General features: G+C 38.9%; 1 protein-coding gene across 1 annotated transcript in view; it reads left to right on the top strand.

The window, feature by feature from the left end:
• CIP2A (cellular inhibitor of PP2A) overlaps positions 1-16,376 on the top strand; it is a 33,956-nt gene extending 17,580 nt beyond the window's left edge. The window contains exons 13-21 of the mRNA XM_005514572.3: positions 170-288; positions 5,316-5,508; positions 8,540-8,614; positions 8,695-8,805; positions 9,283-9,479; positions 11,031-11,144; positions 13,102-13,184; positions 13,658-13,797; positions 14,860-16,376. Of these exons, the coding sequence (XP_005514629.2) occupies positions 170-288; positions 5,316-5,508; positions 8,540-8,614; positions 8,695-8,805; positions 9,283-9,479; positions 11,031-11,144; positions 13,102-13,184; positions 13,658-13,797; positions 14,860-15,030 (1,203 nt within the window). The 3' untranslated portion in view covers positions 15,031-16,376. The remainder of the gene's footprint in view (positions 1-169; positions 289-5,315; positions 5,509-8,539; positions 8,615-8,694; positions 8,806-9,282; positions 9,480-11,030; positions 11,145-13,101; positions 13,185-13,657; positions 13,798-14,859) is intronic.
• Positions 16,377-18,549: the final 2,173 nt, after the last annotated feature.

The following is an 18,549-nucleotide window of genomic DNA, read 5'->3' on the forward strand; positions in this document are numbered from 1 at the left end:
TCTTCCATTGACTTCAGGCTGAGAAACTTAGAAGGGCGAATTTAAGAAGGTAGCTTAAGTTTTGAATAAAACACTTCTGTGCTCATAGACTTTGATATTGTGATATCTGGGTGGGATTTTTATTGTTGACTGTTATATCTTGTTTTGACCAAAGTAGTTTCTCTTTTAGGATCAACGCTTGATCACACCTTTGGCATTTGCTTTAACATCAGACCATAGAGAGCAAGTCCAAGTGGGACTTGGAATACTGTTTGAGGCTGCACCCTTACCAGATTTTCCTGCCACAGTGTAAGTTTATTTTTGTGATAGTCTGGTAGGATTTGACATTTTTATGGACTTAATGATACTGATGTTTCTTGACATATACCTTTCAGTTCATCAGAGACAGAAGCTTCAGAAAAATTGTCTTGTTCTTCTTTATCTGCAGTTAACAGATAGTAGCGATTTGGTCACCAGAGGAACTAGTTCAAATGCTGATGATATTCAATTAATATTGGATCCCAGAGAACATAGTGGTGATTGACTTATGTCCCTCAGTGTTCATTTGTCTGAAGTCTGTTCTTGAAACTTCCTATGTGGAGTATGTCTAATACTGTCAGATTTCTCTCTCTACTGAACTTTGTCACACATGTCACTCTTCAGTTCTTAAAGTCTTTCTTACGCTTTTGCAGTAACTTCCAAGAAAGAACAGAATAGGATAAGACACAGGCAGATGACAATTCAGGTAGTATATTTAAGGTGTTCTAAGTACAGGAAAAATATTGAGATACTGTGTTTGATGGGGTCCTTATGCTGTAGATGTAATAGAACATGCAAGACAATCTTAAGTTGTATTACAGTCTTTGTAACCTAGAAAACTAATCTGAAACTTCTTCCCATTTTGTTAGCAGAGCTTTTTAAAAACAAAAATGGAAATTGTTTAAAAGGACTTCCAAACTGGATGTCTTTTTGGTATTCGAGCTGCTTTTCTCAAGTGAAAGGTTTGTGACATAACTAGCTTATCTGGGAAGAGTGACAGAATTACTAATTATACGGGAGGAAAAAGTAAAGGAAGATGACCTTAACCAAATCATGGTAATTTGCCTCATTGTGGTTCTTTGGTCGTTGAACATATTTGCACGTATAAGAACTTTAAAAAACAAAAACCTCTCTATACCTTAGGGAATCATACTCCTCTCAATCATAACCCAAAACCAGGCCAGTGATAAGAACACAGTCATAAGTCTAAAACTGTGTTCATCCTAGAAACATCAATGCTGGCTTTATGGTTATCAAGTAGTACTATGTATCAACAATATCAGTATAACTAGTTAGCTGTAAACTTAAGGAAAGAAACATGGGGGCAGGGCAGGGGAGCATGTTGTTTAAGTAGAGGAATGTCTGTAAAACCACCAAAACAGGTACAAAATAAATCTTACAAATTGAAGCGCTAGCCCAAATAGAGTTGCAGAAGAGGTATGCAGCTCCAGAAGTCTTGGGCTGCAGGGACTGTTTAGAAATTCTTATTAGGACTGGGGCAGTAGGAGATAATTTTTTAGTCTGCAGGAGGTGTACAATTGCTGAGGATCTGTGGTGTCAAGTGAAGGAGCTGCAGGAGGTCTGCAGCTTGTGAGTATTGGAGATGATGAGGAAGAGATTAACCACATCCTTCTTCAAGACCTTGCAGTTTCAAGTGCCTGAGACCCCAGACATACCAAAGGCAGGGCAGTCAGAGTTCATGCCTGTTGGGCTGGGAAACGGAGACTCATGATAGTGGCAGCTGGAAGTCACAGGGGTACAGGTAATGTTGCCTGTGATTCTGCCAGGAAGGGGGCAAGGCTTTGAGGAGGAGTGGACAGATTCTGTAGGCCAACAATTGGTTGTGCAAGAAGTGCCAGAAACAGTTTTTGTTTGGTTTCTGTGACCATGAGACTGAGGATCAAGGACTGGCCAACCTGATGAGGAGACCTTTAAACTAAAGGCGACAAGGGAGGGGAAAAGATGACCAACAGTCAGGTGAGAAGGTAGTAAACTGGGCTGGAAAACAAAGGGTTTGGGTTTATGTGAACAGGAGGAACGTTGCAATCATCACAGTAGAGCTAAAACTGGGTCACTCCAATATGCACATAAATATGAGATTTCCTACAGGACAATATTATGGGGGAAAAGCCCTCATACTCTTCCTGGGAAATCACTGAGGTGGTGTGCCCCTCTGAAATGCCTACAGAATAATACACACAGCATTGGGAAGAAGCAGGAGAAACTGGAAGTAAGTCTGCATGCTGTTATAGGGCTATTGAATCACAGACTTGTGGTAGGATGGCTCACGTGACTGGAGCACTATAATGGATGGATACGGGATCTTTAGGAAGGATGGGCCAGAAAGGCAAGTTGCCCTTTTTATGAGAGAGCAGAGGGAATGCATGGAACTCTGCCTTGGGATAGATAAGCCAGCTGAGAGTTTGAGTTAGGACCGGGGGCAGACCAAAACGGGCAACATTGTAGTGGGTTTCTGCTGCAGATTGTGAGATCAGAAAGAAGTTGTAGATGAAGCCTTTTGGACAACTGGAAGAAGCCTCATGTTCACAGGCTCTGGTCTTTGTAGGAGACTTTAACAACCTTGATTGATATCTGCTGGAGAGGTAGCAGTAGGGCACAAGCAATTCCTGAGGTTTCTGGAGCACGCCATTGACCAGTTCCTAACATAGAGAATTGAGGAGCTGATGATAGGAGGCATTCTACTGGACCTGATTTCTCACAAACAAGGAAGGACTGTTTGGGGTTGTGAAGATCATTGACATCCTTGGTTGCAGTGACCATGAGATGGTGATCCTGAAGTTCCCGAGAGAAGGGGACAGGGGAAAAAATGTAGAATTAGAACCCTGTACTTCAGGATAGTAGATCTTGACCTCTTTTTCATGGTTGGCTTGGAAGAACCCTATGATGTACAGCCCTGGGGTGAAAATGAGTCAAGGAGGGCTGTTTGGGTGGGGTTTTTTTTTTGTTTCCCCCTGCCCCCCCCTCCCACTCCTACCCCATCCCTTTCACCCCTCCTTTCCAAAGGATCATTTTCTTCAAGGCCTTAATTGTCCATCCCATTCCAATGAGCAGAAAATCCATCAAATGTGGCAGGAGACCTGGAAGGAGCTCCTGATAAAATTCAGATATAAAAAGGAAGCATGCAAGAGGCAGAAGCAGAGACAGATTAGCTGGAAGAAATAGAGTGTCCAAGTGCACAGGCATGAGGTTAGAAAAGCCATAGCTCACTTGGAGTTGAACCTGGTGACATGTGTGAAGGTCAAAAAGAAAGACTCCTACCAGTACATCAGCAGCAAAAAGTAGACTGTGAAAAACGTGTGCATCTCTGCTGAATGGACAGGGGACCTGATGACAAAGGACATGGAGAAGCTTGGTGTACTCAATGCCTTTTTCACCTTGGCCTTCACTGGTATGATTTGCCATTTGGGAATCGTAGGTCCCTGAGAGCCATGGGAAGGTCTAGAGGAAGGAAGGGTAGCAGAGGATCAGGGTATGGAACACTTAAACCAACTGAACACATACAAAAGTCCATGAGATCTGACAGATGCATCCATGAGTGTTTAGGGAGTTTGATGTCATTGCAAGGCCACCCCAGATTATCTTTGACAATAATGCTGACTGGGAGGGATTCCTGCGGGCTAGAAGAAAGCAAATATAACTTCTATTTTCAAGAATGGTGAAGATGATAAATAGCACCCTGGAATGCATTAGGAAGAGTATTGCTGGCAGGTTGAAGGAGGTGACCATTCCCCTCTGCTCAGCCCTGGTGAGACCACATCTGGAGTGGTGTGCACAGGTTTGGGCTCCCCAACACAAGAGATGCAGACATACTAGAGGGAGTTCTAGTGAAGGGGCATTGAGGTGTTTGAGGGACAAGCATGTGTCATACAAGGTAAAACTGAGAGAGCTGGGTTTGTGTAGTGTTGAGAAGACTTCAGAGGGATCTTATGTATCTGTATAAATGTGTGATGGAAAGGAACAAAGAAGATGGAGCCAGAATCTTCTCAGTGGTATCCATTGACAGGACAAGAGGTAGGCACAAACTTGAACTGTAAGAAAAAATACATTTTAAACTTCTTTATATATATATATATATATATATATATAAAATAAATAAATAAATATAAACCTTTTACTGTAAGGGAAGTCAAATGCTGGAAAAGGCTGCCCAGGGAAGCTGTAGAATCTTCATTCTTTGAGACAGTCAAAACTACTGCATGTAGTGCTGAGCAACATGCTTAGAGCTGGAGAGTTGAATGAGATTGTTTAGAGGCTTCTTTCAACCTCAACTATTCTATGATCACATCATTTTGTGGGTATAGGAAATGTGTTTATAATGGCCGGTAACAAATGCTCTGGCTGGAGGAATAAAGGATCTGTACAATCTAGTATGTCTGGAATTGTGCAGTGTAATAGCCAAATAACATGTCTATAAATGCAAGTTAAAAATACTCTGTTCACTTAGGAAGCAATTGAGACAGCACTTCAGTGAAATGATTGGCATAACTTAGTAATTAAGGAATTTATTGAGGGGAAATGATTTTTTGGCTGGCGCCTCAGAAATCAGCTCTTGCCCTCATTCTCTCTGATTTGGAACATGTCATTAGTAGCCGACTTGAAAATACCAGCCACAATTTAAATACAGACACTGGAATATAGGTGCTGTACTTACTTATGTCTAAGCTTTTGTGTTCTCTATACAAATTTTAACCAGTTGCACTTTTATCTGCGTACTTAGAATCCAGTTAAAACTTACCGAGTTAAGTGTGCTGTACTCAATATAGTATTGTAAAACAGCCTCGTGGACAAGGAAAACAAAGGTCTATTGGTAGCACTCTGCCTTTTCATTATTCAATCTTATTTTTATGCCTAATTATAATCCTTTCTAAATACCCTCTCAGTGTTCCTGCTTATAAACAGTGGCCTAGTTAAATTGAATAACATCAAATGAAATAGCCTGTTTTTCCAGCTAACAAGAGACAGATGATGATGTGATCAGTTCTGCTCAAGAAGAGCTGAACACCATGCCCTTTCTGGTGACGTGCAGCGTATGTTTCTCTAGGCTAGCCGTGGCAGCCATGACAGCCTTTCATTTTCTTCTGCTTCCTGTATCTCTGGACAGTTTGTGCACATCTGATACTATGTCTTAACGTTATGTGATAATGCAAATGTGACCATTCCCAGTAGTCTGTTTTCAGCAAAAGAGAAATAAATGTTATAAAATTATTCTCATCCTCAGTCCTTGCAAGAATATTTGTAGCAGATGGTTTCCTTAACAGCCTTTATGTTTTATACAGGCTTGGTGAAAGCATTGCAGCAAATAATGCTTACAGACAACAAGAAACGGATCATGCATCAAAAAGAATCCAAATGCAGTCAACTGTGACCAATGTTACTTCAGTGAGATGCTCTTCATCCTGTCCTTCAAGTGATGCATTCACAACTTCGAATATTCAGGAATTAATACAAAAACTCCACTCTGGACTAGAGGTTAGTAGAATTTATATACTGTTACTAAATATTTGACACTTTGTTACTGGGGTGCGTGGAAATTAAAATCCAAGTGTCAAGCTATAGCACATATATCAGTTGAATTCAGTTTACGTTCCTGCCTGTTTAGAATGTGTTCCTTTTACTAAGCTCCTAAGCAGAATTCAGTTACAGTTAGAGTTACATCAGAAGCCGGGCTGTTCCTTATTGAGATCCCTTTCCCAGTGGGGTTGCTCACAGTCTTCTAGCTGTCAGATGCGGAGGCAGTTGTCAGATGTAGTTGCAACTGCCTAGGTTTGCTGGGACACATACAAGGAACCTCCTTCCCTGCTTCCTAAGAGATAGCCTGTGATGAAACAGAGGTCATAAGGTGCTTTGTAAGGGCATAGTGCATTTCTTTTATGCCAAAATGGGCATACAAACATTTTCCTTTTCTTGACTCTTTAGCATTTGCAGTTCAGTTTTTGTGGCCTTCTTGGAAAGGTGCTGTTATTACTTCAGAAGGAAGTTTTTATGGCAACGTGCTTTGTGAATGAGACACCCAAACAGGCACCACATACAATGTGCTGCTTTGTGGGCCATACTGTTAGATACTGAATATATTTCCTCTTTCTCTGTTCAAAGCAAGTTAGTTGCTTTGTAGCTGCTTTAGACTGAGTGATGGATTGTTGCTTCTATTTTCTTTTGGCTGGACAGTATGCAAATTGAGAAAATGAACAGAAAGCGCCTGATAATGACTTGATATGTGTGAGTGGCATTGCCTTCAATCTTATCTTTGCAACCCTCCTCTCTTTGTTGTAAATTATAAGAATGAATCTTGGTAAGCTACCAGTTCCGGTCAGCTGCTAGAATAATACTGAGGAAAGGTCAAATGAATCTTCATTGTGTTACTTTGTGCTCTGCTACTGTATGCCTCCACTGATCATCTTTTTCAGGACTGAATGTGAGAGTCTGTAGGTGCACTGCTGTGCATGTATTAATGTAGGCAGGTGCATAACAGCACTGGTGTAGCAGCTTCCAGTAATGTGACAGATTGTAAAGCTGCTTTGATTATTGAGGGGAGAAAGTTGTTGATAAATTGTTGACTGAATCTTTTCTTAGACCTTCTAATTAGTAGAACTTTCCATTAAAAAATCAATATTCACATTCACTTAAAGTTCAGTACTTCATCTCTGTGTGTTCCTTATGTTGTGTGAAGCTCAAGTGTGTGTAAAAATGTAATTGAGAAAATGCTTCTAGCAGTATTACTGTGCAGAGAGTGTGAAGGAAACTTGTAGAAGCTTTTCCTGTAGTACTAATATCTAAAAAGAATGTAGAGTTGAAGTGCTTGCAGACAATAAAATAAACTGGAGCTATGTGGAGGCTACTGTTAATATGCAAAAAAAAAAAAAAAAAACCAGAACTTACATAATGGTTCAAAATGTTGCGGAGATGGTAGCTTTTCAGTAGGTGTTCATTGTATGAACAGCTGGGATAGCAATTACTTGGTTGCACATCAGCATATATGAACAGATGTTCAAAACAGGTGTTACAGTAACATTGCCGAAGAAAAAATATCCTGAAATCAACAAGTAGCTCTGTCACTTGACTAGGGCATACGTTTTAATTATAGAATCATGCAATAGTTTGGGTTGGAAGAGACCTTTAAAGGTCATCCAGTCCGACCCCCTTGCAATGAGCAGGGACATCTGCAACTAGATCAGGTTGCTCAGAGCCCCGTCCAGCCTGGCCTGGAATGTCTCCAGGGATGGGGCATCTCCCACCTCTCTGGGCAACCTGGGCCAGTGTTTCACCACCACTATAAGAAGTTTCTTCCTTACAGCTGGTCTGCATCTCCCCTCTTTTAGGTTAAAACTATTACCCCTTGTCCTGTCATAACAGGCCCTGCTAAAATGTCTGTCTCCATCTTTCTTAGAAGCCTCCTTCACTTATTGAAAGGTTGCAATAAGGTCTCCCTGGAGCCTCCTCTTCTCCAGGCTGAACAACCCCAGCTCTCTCAGCCTGTCCTCACAGCAGAGCTGTTCCAGCCCTCTGATCATTTTTGTGGCCTCCTCTGGCCCCTCTCCAGCAGGTCCATGTCTTTCCTGTGGTGAGGGCTCCAGAGCTGGACACAGGACTCCAGGTGGGGTCTCACCAGAGCAGAGCAGCGGGGCAGAATCACCTCCCTCAACCTGCTGGCCACGCTCCTTTTGATGCAGCCCAGGATACAGTTGGTTTTCTGGGCTGCAAGCGCACATTACTGGCTCATGACCAGCTTTTCATCCACCAGCACCCCCAAGTCCTTCTCTGCAGGACTGCTCTCAATTCCTTCATCCCCGAGCCGTATTGATATTGGGGGTTGCCCTAGTCCAGATGCAGGACCTTGCACTTAGCTTTGAACCTCATGAGGTTTGCATGGGCCTGCTTCTTGAGCTTGTCCAGGCCCCTCTGGATGGCATCCTGTCCCTCAGGTGTGTCAGCTGTACCACTCAGCTTGGTGTCATCTGCAAATAAACACCTAGGACTTGTGCCATATATGGTAAATAAATTTTCTCTGCTAAATCAATGGCTTAACATAACAAGTTCTGTTCTGGATAGTATCCTTTCAGAACAACTTTCCTGGGGCTTGTCTGATAATCTGTGTGTTGTGAGAAGGCCACAGAGTATGAAGAAGAATTTTTAGCTGTGTGTGTTTCATGCTGTTAATATTAGGGCAAATTACTTTAGGTGTCCTATGAGGGAATTGCTAATTCTCCAGCAAAGATGAGACCAAAGGGAACCACTTTAGAGTGGTGATGTTATTTTTTCATAGTGCTGGACTGATAGTCTTATGCAGTTGAATCCTATTCAGCCTAAATAGTTCAATTTTTCACAGATTTTCTGCAAGAGTCAGGTGGATGCCTTTGAGCAGATAATCTCAGATATAAAAATAAGAACTTGAAAAGCTAGTAGACAGGTGGAGCTCACAAAACTACTCAGCTCTTTAGGCACATGTTACCTGTCTAAGTAAATACTAATTTACAGTGTTGGTAATTGGAAAATATTTCCACAGATGAAGGAGCCAATCACTGATATGAGGGTATCTGACATAATGGATGTCTATGAGCAGAAACTGTCAGCATTAGCAGTGAGTATGACCTAATGTGAATGGGTACATTGCTGCCTCTACATTCAGAAAATGTTAATGAAAAATGTTCTTATGTACAGTCTAAAGAAAGCAGGCTGCAAGACCTTTTGGAAGCAAAGGCGCTGGCTCTTGCCCAGGCTGACAGGCTGATGGCTCAGTACCGATGTCAGAGAGCACAGGCTGAGTCTGAGGTAAGTAGCAGAAGCTTCATTCTGGGACTCTGGGGTAGGGCTGAGTAAAAAACTGGCTGGGGAGATTCAGCTGTGATTGCATGTGTGGAAACTTCATACTGCTTAGCTGTGTGCTATGCTTGCACTTTAGAGCAGTCTTGATTTTTCACTGTAAACATCTTATTTTCCTTTGCATTCTAAGGTTATAATAAAGATTGGGCTGCAGATTACTAAATCCATACCTAAAATGTATTATCTTTCACTTTTTTCTTCCTTTTACCCTCACACTGTCTATAAAGGCAGCTAAAGGAATTTAGAGTAAACAAATTAATTTGTAGTTAATATTAGGTGAGAGAAATCAATTTCTTAATGTAGCTGATGGCGTTTTACTCTTAGATGTATGGCTTCAAATATGCATATTACAAAGTGACTTGTGAAACAGAATTGCCTGTAATTGTAAATTGTTTTTTTTGATGGGGCGTATCTTTCCACTCAAAGGCAAGAACTCTTGCTGCAATGTTGAAGGATGCAGAACGAAAAAATGAAGAACTTAATGATTTGCTGAAAGCTCAGCAGGTAGAATCTGAAAGAGCACAGACTGATATTGAACAGCTCTTTCAACACAACAGGAGACTGCAAACAGTTGCTGAAGAACATGAAATACTGAAAAAATCCTCTGTCGATCTTCTTCAGAGGTAAGATCTCTAAGCAAATACTTCATATTCAAAGTGTGATAAAGCCCTTTCCTGGGCTAAACACATTATAAGGGCAACATTACATGCTACTTCATGTTTTTAAGTGATTTCTTTTTTCTGTATGCTTGTCAGTGAGATTAACTTAAGCCATTCTAGAAGTTAATATGTTAAATGGAGTGAGAACTGTAAACTTGTAGATGTTGAAGGTCCAGTTCAGGAACTAGCATGAACTGTGTAGGAAAGGGAACATTGTTCTCTAAGAAATGGAAATAACAACACTTATTTTCTATTAGTATTATACCATACTCTTGGCTTTTTTTCTTTGATCTTATATGTTGTCTTGACAACATGCTATAAATAGTCTGGAGAAACAGTCAGTACAGTATGTCTGTATAAGGCAGGAGCTTGCATCTTTGGTAACTTCTGTAGGAGATTTGACTGCAACTAAGTAAAAGTAAGGTAGGAAGGAAGGAAGCACTGTGTGTGTCCTGAATTATTTATAAGCATTATTTCTTTGGCATCTCAAGCTGAAAAAGGACATGTGAGACCTAAAAAGTACATAAGGATTTGAACTATAAAAATATGCTTTGGAAGAATAAAGGCTTAAAAGAGCCTTGGCTTTTCCACTGCCATGGATTGGTCTCATCACTAGGTGTCAGCAAGGCAAAGCAACTGGTAAAACTTTAGAGCAGGTTTCTTGCTTAATGATGGGAGCAGACATATTAGACAATTTTTAAGGCATACTGCTGCCAATAAGGGATTTATTGAGGGAGGAAAAACGTGTAAGACTTTTGTCCATTATCAGATTTCTTGAGTAAGTAGCTAGTATGGTCACTGTGGAAGTGCATCTAGTATATAACAGTAAATTCTCCAAAGTAGGAATAAAATAGCTGTCTGATTCTTTATAAAGCAAAAACTTGCTTTCTAAATAATGTGCACATTTTAAATATGGGGTTTCTTAAAAAAAAAAAAATCATAAAATTGACAGCAGGGCAGAGAATTTTCCTTTTGGTAGGAAAACATTCGCCTAGGGCATGAGACCTACCTCATAAACTTGTATTAATTGCACATTGCATTGTCTTCAGTCTGTTCAGTTTTTAGTATCACCAGACAACTGGAGATCATAGACTGACTCAAAGGGTCCCTAAAAGATGACTGCAAATAGCTAATTTATAACAGTTTGTATATGTCAAATTTCTAAAGGCATCTGTATGTTTTAGCAGTTCCTAAGAAATTTCTATTGGAGGAAGGTTGCTTCTGGTTGTTAATAAATAAGGATATGTAAGGGAGCCACCAAAGCTTGGTTTGATTTTGGTTTTGTATTGGTGTTCTCCCTCCACCCCAAGTATGTTCATTTAAAACAAAATACCCAGACAAACTACCACCAAAAGTCCTCGACCAACTCCCTCTGTCTTCCCCTCCAAAGCACCTTTTAGCTTGAGTGGGATGATTGCACAAATAATGCCAAGTATGTTTATTTGACAAACTACTAAAGTAAAAGCTTTTCAAAAGCACTTATGTTTCAACCATAACCCCCCAATTCATTTGTAGGTATGAAACAACTGAAAGACAATATAAAGACCTACAGATTACATACAATTCACTAAATAAACAAATGGAAACAATGAAGAAACTAAATGAATCACTCAAGCAGCAGAATGACAGGTAAGCTCAATTCAGTCTTTTTAAAGCAAATTGAAGATGAACAGTAAGCCTAAATAGCACTTCAGTCTCAAATTTTCAATTGTGCTTTAAGTAACATCTAAGAAATGGAATTAGAGGAAGGGAAAGATGCTTCAGGTTGCTTTATATGTGTATGTTAAGACTAAAATTTGTGGTAGTGACTTCAGTGGCTTGCTCCTGTATTGGTTGGTGGTGGTGGGGAATACCCACAGACTTCAATGACAGTAGGAAGTAGGTCATGAAGGTGACCCAATTCTTGGGTGCATGTGGGGGAGGAGGGAGGTGCATCTTACATTGTTGAATTCTTAAATGCTGTTTTCACCCAAAGATTTTCACGTATTTCCTTATAACCTGCAAGGTTTCTTTGTAAAGTTGTCAGATCAGAAAATAAAAAGAAAAACAAAACAAACAAACAAACAAAAAACCCACAAAAACAACAACAACAAAAAAAAACACAACAAAACCAACGCCACTGTATTAATACATTTAAAAATTATATTAGAAATAGTGATAGTTGCTATTCAGTCTGTGGTATAAAATGTCATTCCTCAACCATAAAACTAGCATTACTTATGTCTTCTTGAGGACCAACTATATTTTTTTCCTTCTGGATGGTTAAAAATAGAGGTCTGATGTACTTTTCACCAATGTAACTAAGGGAATAGGGTTCCGATTTGAAAAATGTTGTTTAATACCTAATTTTGCAGAAGATATCTTTAAAATATGCTCATAACCAGCCCTTGTATTCAGTTTAGAAATAAAATGTTATTCTTGGTTTTACTTGCAAAGTTCACTTCATCCTTCCAGGCTCTTGCCTTGTCAGTAATCAGAGCAATCCAAGTCACTGCCTTGAGTTTTGATTCAACTGGAAAAATTTTCTTACCAATACATTGGTTTGCTACTGAATAAATTCAGATACTTGCTTTCACTGGTGTAATATGCAGCTCAGTGTAGTTGGGGAGGTATTCTGATGAAAGCTGCTCCTTTTTAAAGGCAGGTCAGGGGAGCAGTTATTATTTAGGTATCCTTGAATTGCCACGAATAAAATGGAGACCATGCAAATATACTCCCCTCATCTCTTGCTAGAGGCTGCAGCTTAGAAACTGGTAGATAGGAAGTGGACAAATAAGTAAACAAGAGTGACAGTAGATGCCACTACTCAAGGCAAGTGGCAGAGGGAATACGCCTTAGAAATTAAGCTAACTAGTAGAAGAAAAAGCAAATTAGCTTCACGGAGTATGAAGTGCTCTGGTTACAGCTATAATACTGGTAGAAGACAGTACCTATATATACTAAATGATGCTGGAAACTAAATGTTATCCTAATTAGGGAGGATTGTGGCAGACCTATTATGAGCTATGGCAATCTTCTAAACTGTGGTGGTGGTTGGTTGGTTGGTTGATGGGTTTGTTTTGTTTTTTTCCCTCTGAATGTTGTGTGACAATCTGGAAGATGTTCAGAATGGTATTGGAAAACCTTTATGCATAGATGTGCTTGCATGGATGATGACCTAAACAGATTTTCCTAATGGTATTGTCACTTCAGGAGCATACTAAAAGCTAAAACCTGAGCCTCCCCAGTCACTAATGACAGTGAATTTTGACTTGGGTTGAATGACAATTTCAAGTTCTATCATGGTATTCTGAATGCTTTGTGGCTGTAATCAAAAGCAACAGTTTCTGGTGTTTAATCTCCACGTATGAACCTTTTTACTATATGTCTGTGATCAGAGAATGGAAATTACTGTTTCATGGTGGGGGGGGAAATGGAAAAAAAAATAAATCTGTCTCTACTCAGAGCCCACAAATTCATAAGGTTGTTGATATGAAGCTCCTGACAGCAATTGGAAATGATACAAAAATCATGCTAGTTTCTTAGGACAAAAAAACGGTGGCATATCTCACTTTGATAGTTAAAATTTATTCCTCTGCAATTTTAGGACTGCTGCACAGTTGGTAGAAACTGAAGGTCACATAAAAGAATTACAGCAACAGCTACAGGAGAGAGATGACAAAATAGCAAGTAAGTCACTCACCTAAAGGTCACTGAACCTACAGAATTAACTGGATCAACTAGATGTTGTTGTTATGTGCTCTGGATAAGCGGCTATATCTTACTAAGTAACTTGTAAATCTTAAAGTTAGCCAGGGATACGTAATAGCTGAACGAAGCAAATATCGATTTTTATTTTCTTGAAAGGATACATAAACGTGATTTCCCAAACTATATGGATTTCACTTAATCTCTGCACAGCATCATGTGTCAGTCAGCATGTCCATTAGAACTATTTTCTGTAGGAACTGCAAATTAAAAGAACTTAACTCTTCTGCAAATTACTGTATGCAACCACTGAAACTTATCACTAGGTGGCACTACTCAGTAATTCAGTTATGAGCAGCCATGCAGAGTCTAAAAAAACCGCTTGTTTCTTAGGCAATGCAGTATCTCTTTTCTAAGTTTGGCAACTCATCTTTTGATGTATTTGTTTTCTTAAGCCTTGCAACAGAAAATAAAAGTTCTGGAAGAGAAACTGAAAACTCAGCAGAAAGAAAAAACAGATATGGAACAAACAATAGATATTCTGAGAAAGGAATTAAGTAAGACGGAACAAGGAAGGAAAGAACTGAGTATCAAGGTAAGAAATTATTTGCAGCTGCATTCTAGAGACCAGAATTGTAGATAGCTATAGAACTGCTCAAGCTGGTAAATCAAAATTTCAGTAATAAAGTGGCTAAAGAAACTAGAGCAGTCTATGCAGTAGACAAGAAAAAATTCTCTCAGCTTTAATTGTATACCTTTTGAGTAGCTGAGCTTACATTTTGGAGAAAAGAAGTCAGTCAGGCTCTGAGGCATAGTGTGTGAGTATGTAACGTTTGGGGGAAAAACAACAACAACAACAAGCCAGAACACAATTGTAGTACAATATTAAATAAGAGACGCCTTTTCATTAGCTTTGACTGCTGTAAAATGTGGATTGGCTTGCTTTCTGCCCTTTCTTGCGTCCTCAATTAAGGTGTCAGTGCTACATATGTACACACCAAAATGCATCTGATTTTCTTTTTGATCTTTGAAATTCTGATAAAATATCTATTTCTATCTCTAAGAAAAACAGCGTCTTTTTTCAAAACAGAGTTAACCAGGCAATGCCTAAAAAAACCAAAAGAACCAAAACAAAATCCTCAAAACTTTAGTACAGCCTGTATGTCCTTGCTGGTAAAGTCCCAAGGCACAGATTCATTGTACATGCAAACTGATCAGCAGTCACAAAATGTGCAGACCGGCAAAGCACTTCCTGTATTTCCATTCCCTGGAAGCAAAGGCTAATCTCTCCAGGCAATATTATCTGCTGTATAGCAAATATTTCCCTTGTTCTTGGTAAATATTTACTGGTGTGGGGCTTGAAATGAAACGTGGATGGCTTAACTGTGAACACTTCTGTTTAATAGGACAATGATAATGTGGGAGTTGGTGCTTTCCCATGGTATTTAATGTTTTGAAATGTGGCAGTAGCTTTAATCATTCATTTGCACCAAATGTATAGCTGAGAAAGATATTTCTGAAATAAGCTTTTAAAATTAAAACTGTGCTGTTTAATTACTTCCTTAAATTGACCAGCAGGCCACTTAGCTTTCACTGTATTGTGTATGTTTTTCAGTTGCTAATGAAATAAATGATAACATTTTGTTTGTTTCTGCAGGCATCTTCTCTAGAAGTTCAAAAATCCCAGTTGGAAGGACGCTTGGAAGAAAAAGAAGCGCTTGTAAAACTACAGAAGGAAGAACTGAACAGACACGCCAATATGATTGCAATGATTCACAGTCTAAGTGCTGGGAAGTTAAGTACAGAAACAGTGAACCTCTCTTTGTAGGGCTCTGTTGTTGAGGTTTTAGTATTTTGTAGATGTGTATGAATATATTTAAAGATTTTTAAACTTGAAGCTAGCATACTATCTGGCTTAAAAAAAAAAAAGAAAATTAAAGTAGCTTAGCTATCAATTGAGAAGAAAAAGTAGTAATTGTGGAAGATTTGATCTGAAAAAACTGAGCTACTGTATAGCAAAGAGATCTTCTGATGGTCTTGGTAGAACTATTATCATCTGTATTGGGAGCTAAATGCAACTTTTTTTGGTGGCTAAACTTTCTAAGTGTACATATAGGGAAACATAATACAAAATAGCACTGTCATCTTTTTTGTCTGTGTATTCTTCTATTGACTGTCAGGCAAACTGTGTGCTTAGTAGGTTAAGCGCTTTTATAGTTTCATCTTGTTAATTTTGACTCTTCTGCATACGCTTATTATTTGTGTAGTCTTACTTCCTGATGTCTAAGGTACAAACATCAAAATAAAATGTATTATATCAATTAGAACATGTTACATTGGAAGCCGTGTTTATCTGTGTGTTGGTGCAAGCACTTCATGTAGCAAATATGTGGAGGTATTTCTAATTATGAAGATATCTGAATCTGAGCAAGTAGAACACCACAGCTGAATGACTTCTTAGGAAATAGCATCAATTAGGGAAAGCGTGCTAAAATGAAATACATGAATGTACAAATATTTCTTAAAAACTAGATAATACTTTCCTAATCCTACAACACTTCCTTTCATTCTTTGAAAAAGATCTGCACTTTTTTTGACAGTCCTGTCTGGTGCATGCTAGCTGTTGTCAGCATTGTCATTTTCTGCTGTACATGAACAGGATAACAAATACCATTCATAGTATAAATACTTTGGTATTTTTTTTAAATGTACTTTCATTTAAAGATTATTACTAGGATTTGATGCATGTTTTTGAGTGGTAGAACACTGTCCTTAGTTTACAGGGGACATAAATAACATGTCTTCTAGCATTTGGCAGAATTATTTCATTATTACCTGTATTTTGATAGGACTGCTAGAGTTCTGGGTGATCTAATATATCTTTTTCTGTAGCATTACTGCCTTCATTTGTATATAATTCATAATGGCTAGATTTTAAATACTGAGATTCTTTGTTTTTCAGTTGTGTAAGAGATGTTTCTTACCAAATCTATTCAACTCATGTCTAAGTACAGCCTTGTACATTCTATTGCAATTATACAACATCAGATGAATTGTATCTATTTTAACATGTTCCTGAAATATATTTTTTTATAAGTTAACCATAGGTAAGATTTATAGACATTGTTCTTGTCTCTGAAGATGCGGGCAATAAAAAAACCCACAACATAGTAATTGCTCTGTTTCTGGTGGTTTATGTATTCTCTCAGGTGAGGTAAATTATAGGGATGACTGCCAACTTTGCACAAAATACATGTGGTTTGGTTGTCTTTTGGCATAAAATACAGCCACTGTTTAGGAGGGTAAAAAGTTTCACCGGAAGTGCCAAGGTGAGGGGATTTGTTAGTGTTTTGCAACTCAGTTGGGAAAGAAAGCTTCATTAACCATAGACTATTTTACTTCAGTCTAAGGGGTTAAGGAATTTTAGTGTCAAAGTAAATTTGCAGATGTGGGTTGATTTCTGTTCAAGTCTCCTGGTCATGAGGAAAGGGTAAGTAAATGTGATTAACTTCCTTTCTGCCAGAAACTGCTCATGTAAAGAAATCCAAGTAGGAAATGTCCTGCATGTTGCTAATTAAACTGTTAACTGCTGGTCTGACTTTGTTTCCAAATGGTGAAATGAGGGTAAAAACATCAAGTTGCTCACCAGAGTAAGGTTATGCGGTAATAAGGTTCGTGTTCCCAGAAAACAGTAATCAAATATTTGGAGTTTATGTGAGAAAATCCACAGTAATAAGCATGGTGTATAAATATTGATGGTTTGGTTTGGTTTTTTTTTTCTCCTGGAAAAATGTGCTGCTTCAGTATGGTGTTCTAAGCCAAGGGCTGCTGAACTCTGCTGGGTTGCACAGCAAATGAATGCATGGACACATCAAGCTACTTCGACAGCATTTCTGCGTGCTTTCCTGGCAGTGCTTTTTCAATTGGTAATGAATAGCAGCTAATGGAACTAGCAAATAAATTGATGTCTGTTTAAATTTTGTTCAAAACATATAGCTCTTTTCACTGTGGAAACCCTGTGGACTTCTACACTTATTTCATGCAGAGAAATAACTGTATTCTGGGGTTTTGCTTTTAGGTGCCTTGATGTTATCAGTGTTGAAAATAGTTCTGTAAAAAGGTTCCCTGTGCAGTTTTAATATTCTTGCTGCACACTGTATCCAGTATGATATTGGACTTTTTCTTTCCCTACAGGCTCCCCCATTTAGTGCAGAGAGTAGCTGGCGCCAGCGCAACCAATTGCTCTTCAATAGAGTCAATTTTTAATTATCTGTGTATTATGTCAGTTTGTTAATGGCCTGTTTTACAACTGCAGATCCTCTTGAGCTGTCAGTTCTAAGCAACCTTGCGTCTTGATATTGGGTATTCCAGTACTTCTTATCTGAAAGTAGCTGCATTTTATTCTGCATAATCTAGAGGAAGCTCCATTCAGCGTGTGGCTCTATATAGCTTTGTACGTTGTTTAAATCATGCTGTAAAAACAGTATTTCTCTTTCTGTAGTGTGTGTTTTCTGTGCTCTCCAGTTAATTTTTGTGTATTTTTGGGGCAATAATGAGATAGTAAACAGTTTGGAGTTAATACTCTTCAATTGATCATCTGTTGTATATTGTCTTCATCTTACCACTCCCTGTCTCTTTGGTCTCAATTCTGTATTCTTTGATTATTTTTTTTTTTGCCACTTGCCTGCTGGTGGTTTATTTTAGGCTTTCATTTTCCCCTACTTCTGCAGCTCTCCACCTCTCTTTCACTACTGATTCCAAGTGACAGTGCCTACTGCTTGTTCTTGCTTGGTGGAGTCTCTGTCAAAGTCAAATTAGGAAGCTTTTTTTGTGTGCTCTTTGGGTCTAGCAGTGGAGTCTTTCCCACCTCTGGGATAAAACAGACTCTGGAACTGAACTCTAACTTTTGAATTAGGGGCAATTTATCATCCTTGCTTGCACAGAAGATGGAAAATGAAGCTTTTCCTGAACCAATTCCCATACTGTCATTGTCCTCCCGCTATGCTTATCCCTGTTATAAACAAGACATAACTACTTTTTTTTTACTGTTGTGGCTAAAATATCTACGCTGTGTTATTTGTGCTAGCACATGCAACTTAATGTAGGCAAAAATCCCTTTCCTCCCAGGCTTGTGGAACTTTGGCTGGAATTTTCTTAACTTCGGGATGAATTTAACAATCTGCACAAGTGCTAGGACTTGCAAGCTTTGCAAACTCAAAGTGTGGCCCTGCTGTAGAAAGTGATGCTAAATGTAAGTGCTGGTAAGTAAGCCTGTTTCAAACAGGCAATGTATTGAACAGCTGATACGATTGTTGATAGATTTTTCAGGAAGCATTTAGTACTGATT

Source organism: Columba livia, chromosome 1 (assembly GCF_036013475.1).
Source record: "Columba livia isolate bColLiv1 breed racing homer chromosome 1, bColLiv1.pat.W.v2, whole genome shotgun sequence".
NCBI lineage: Eukaryota > Metazoa > Chordata > Aves > Columbiformes > Columbidae > Columba > Columba livia.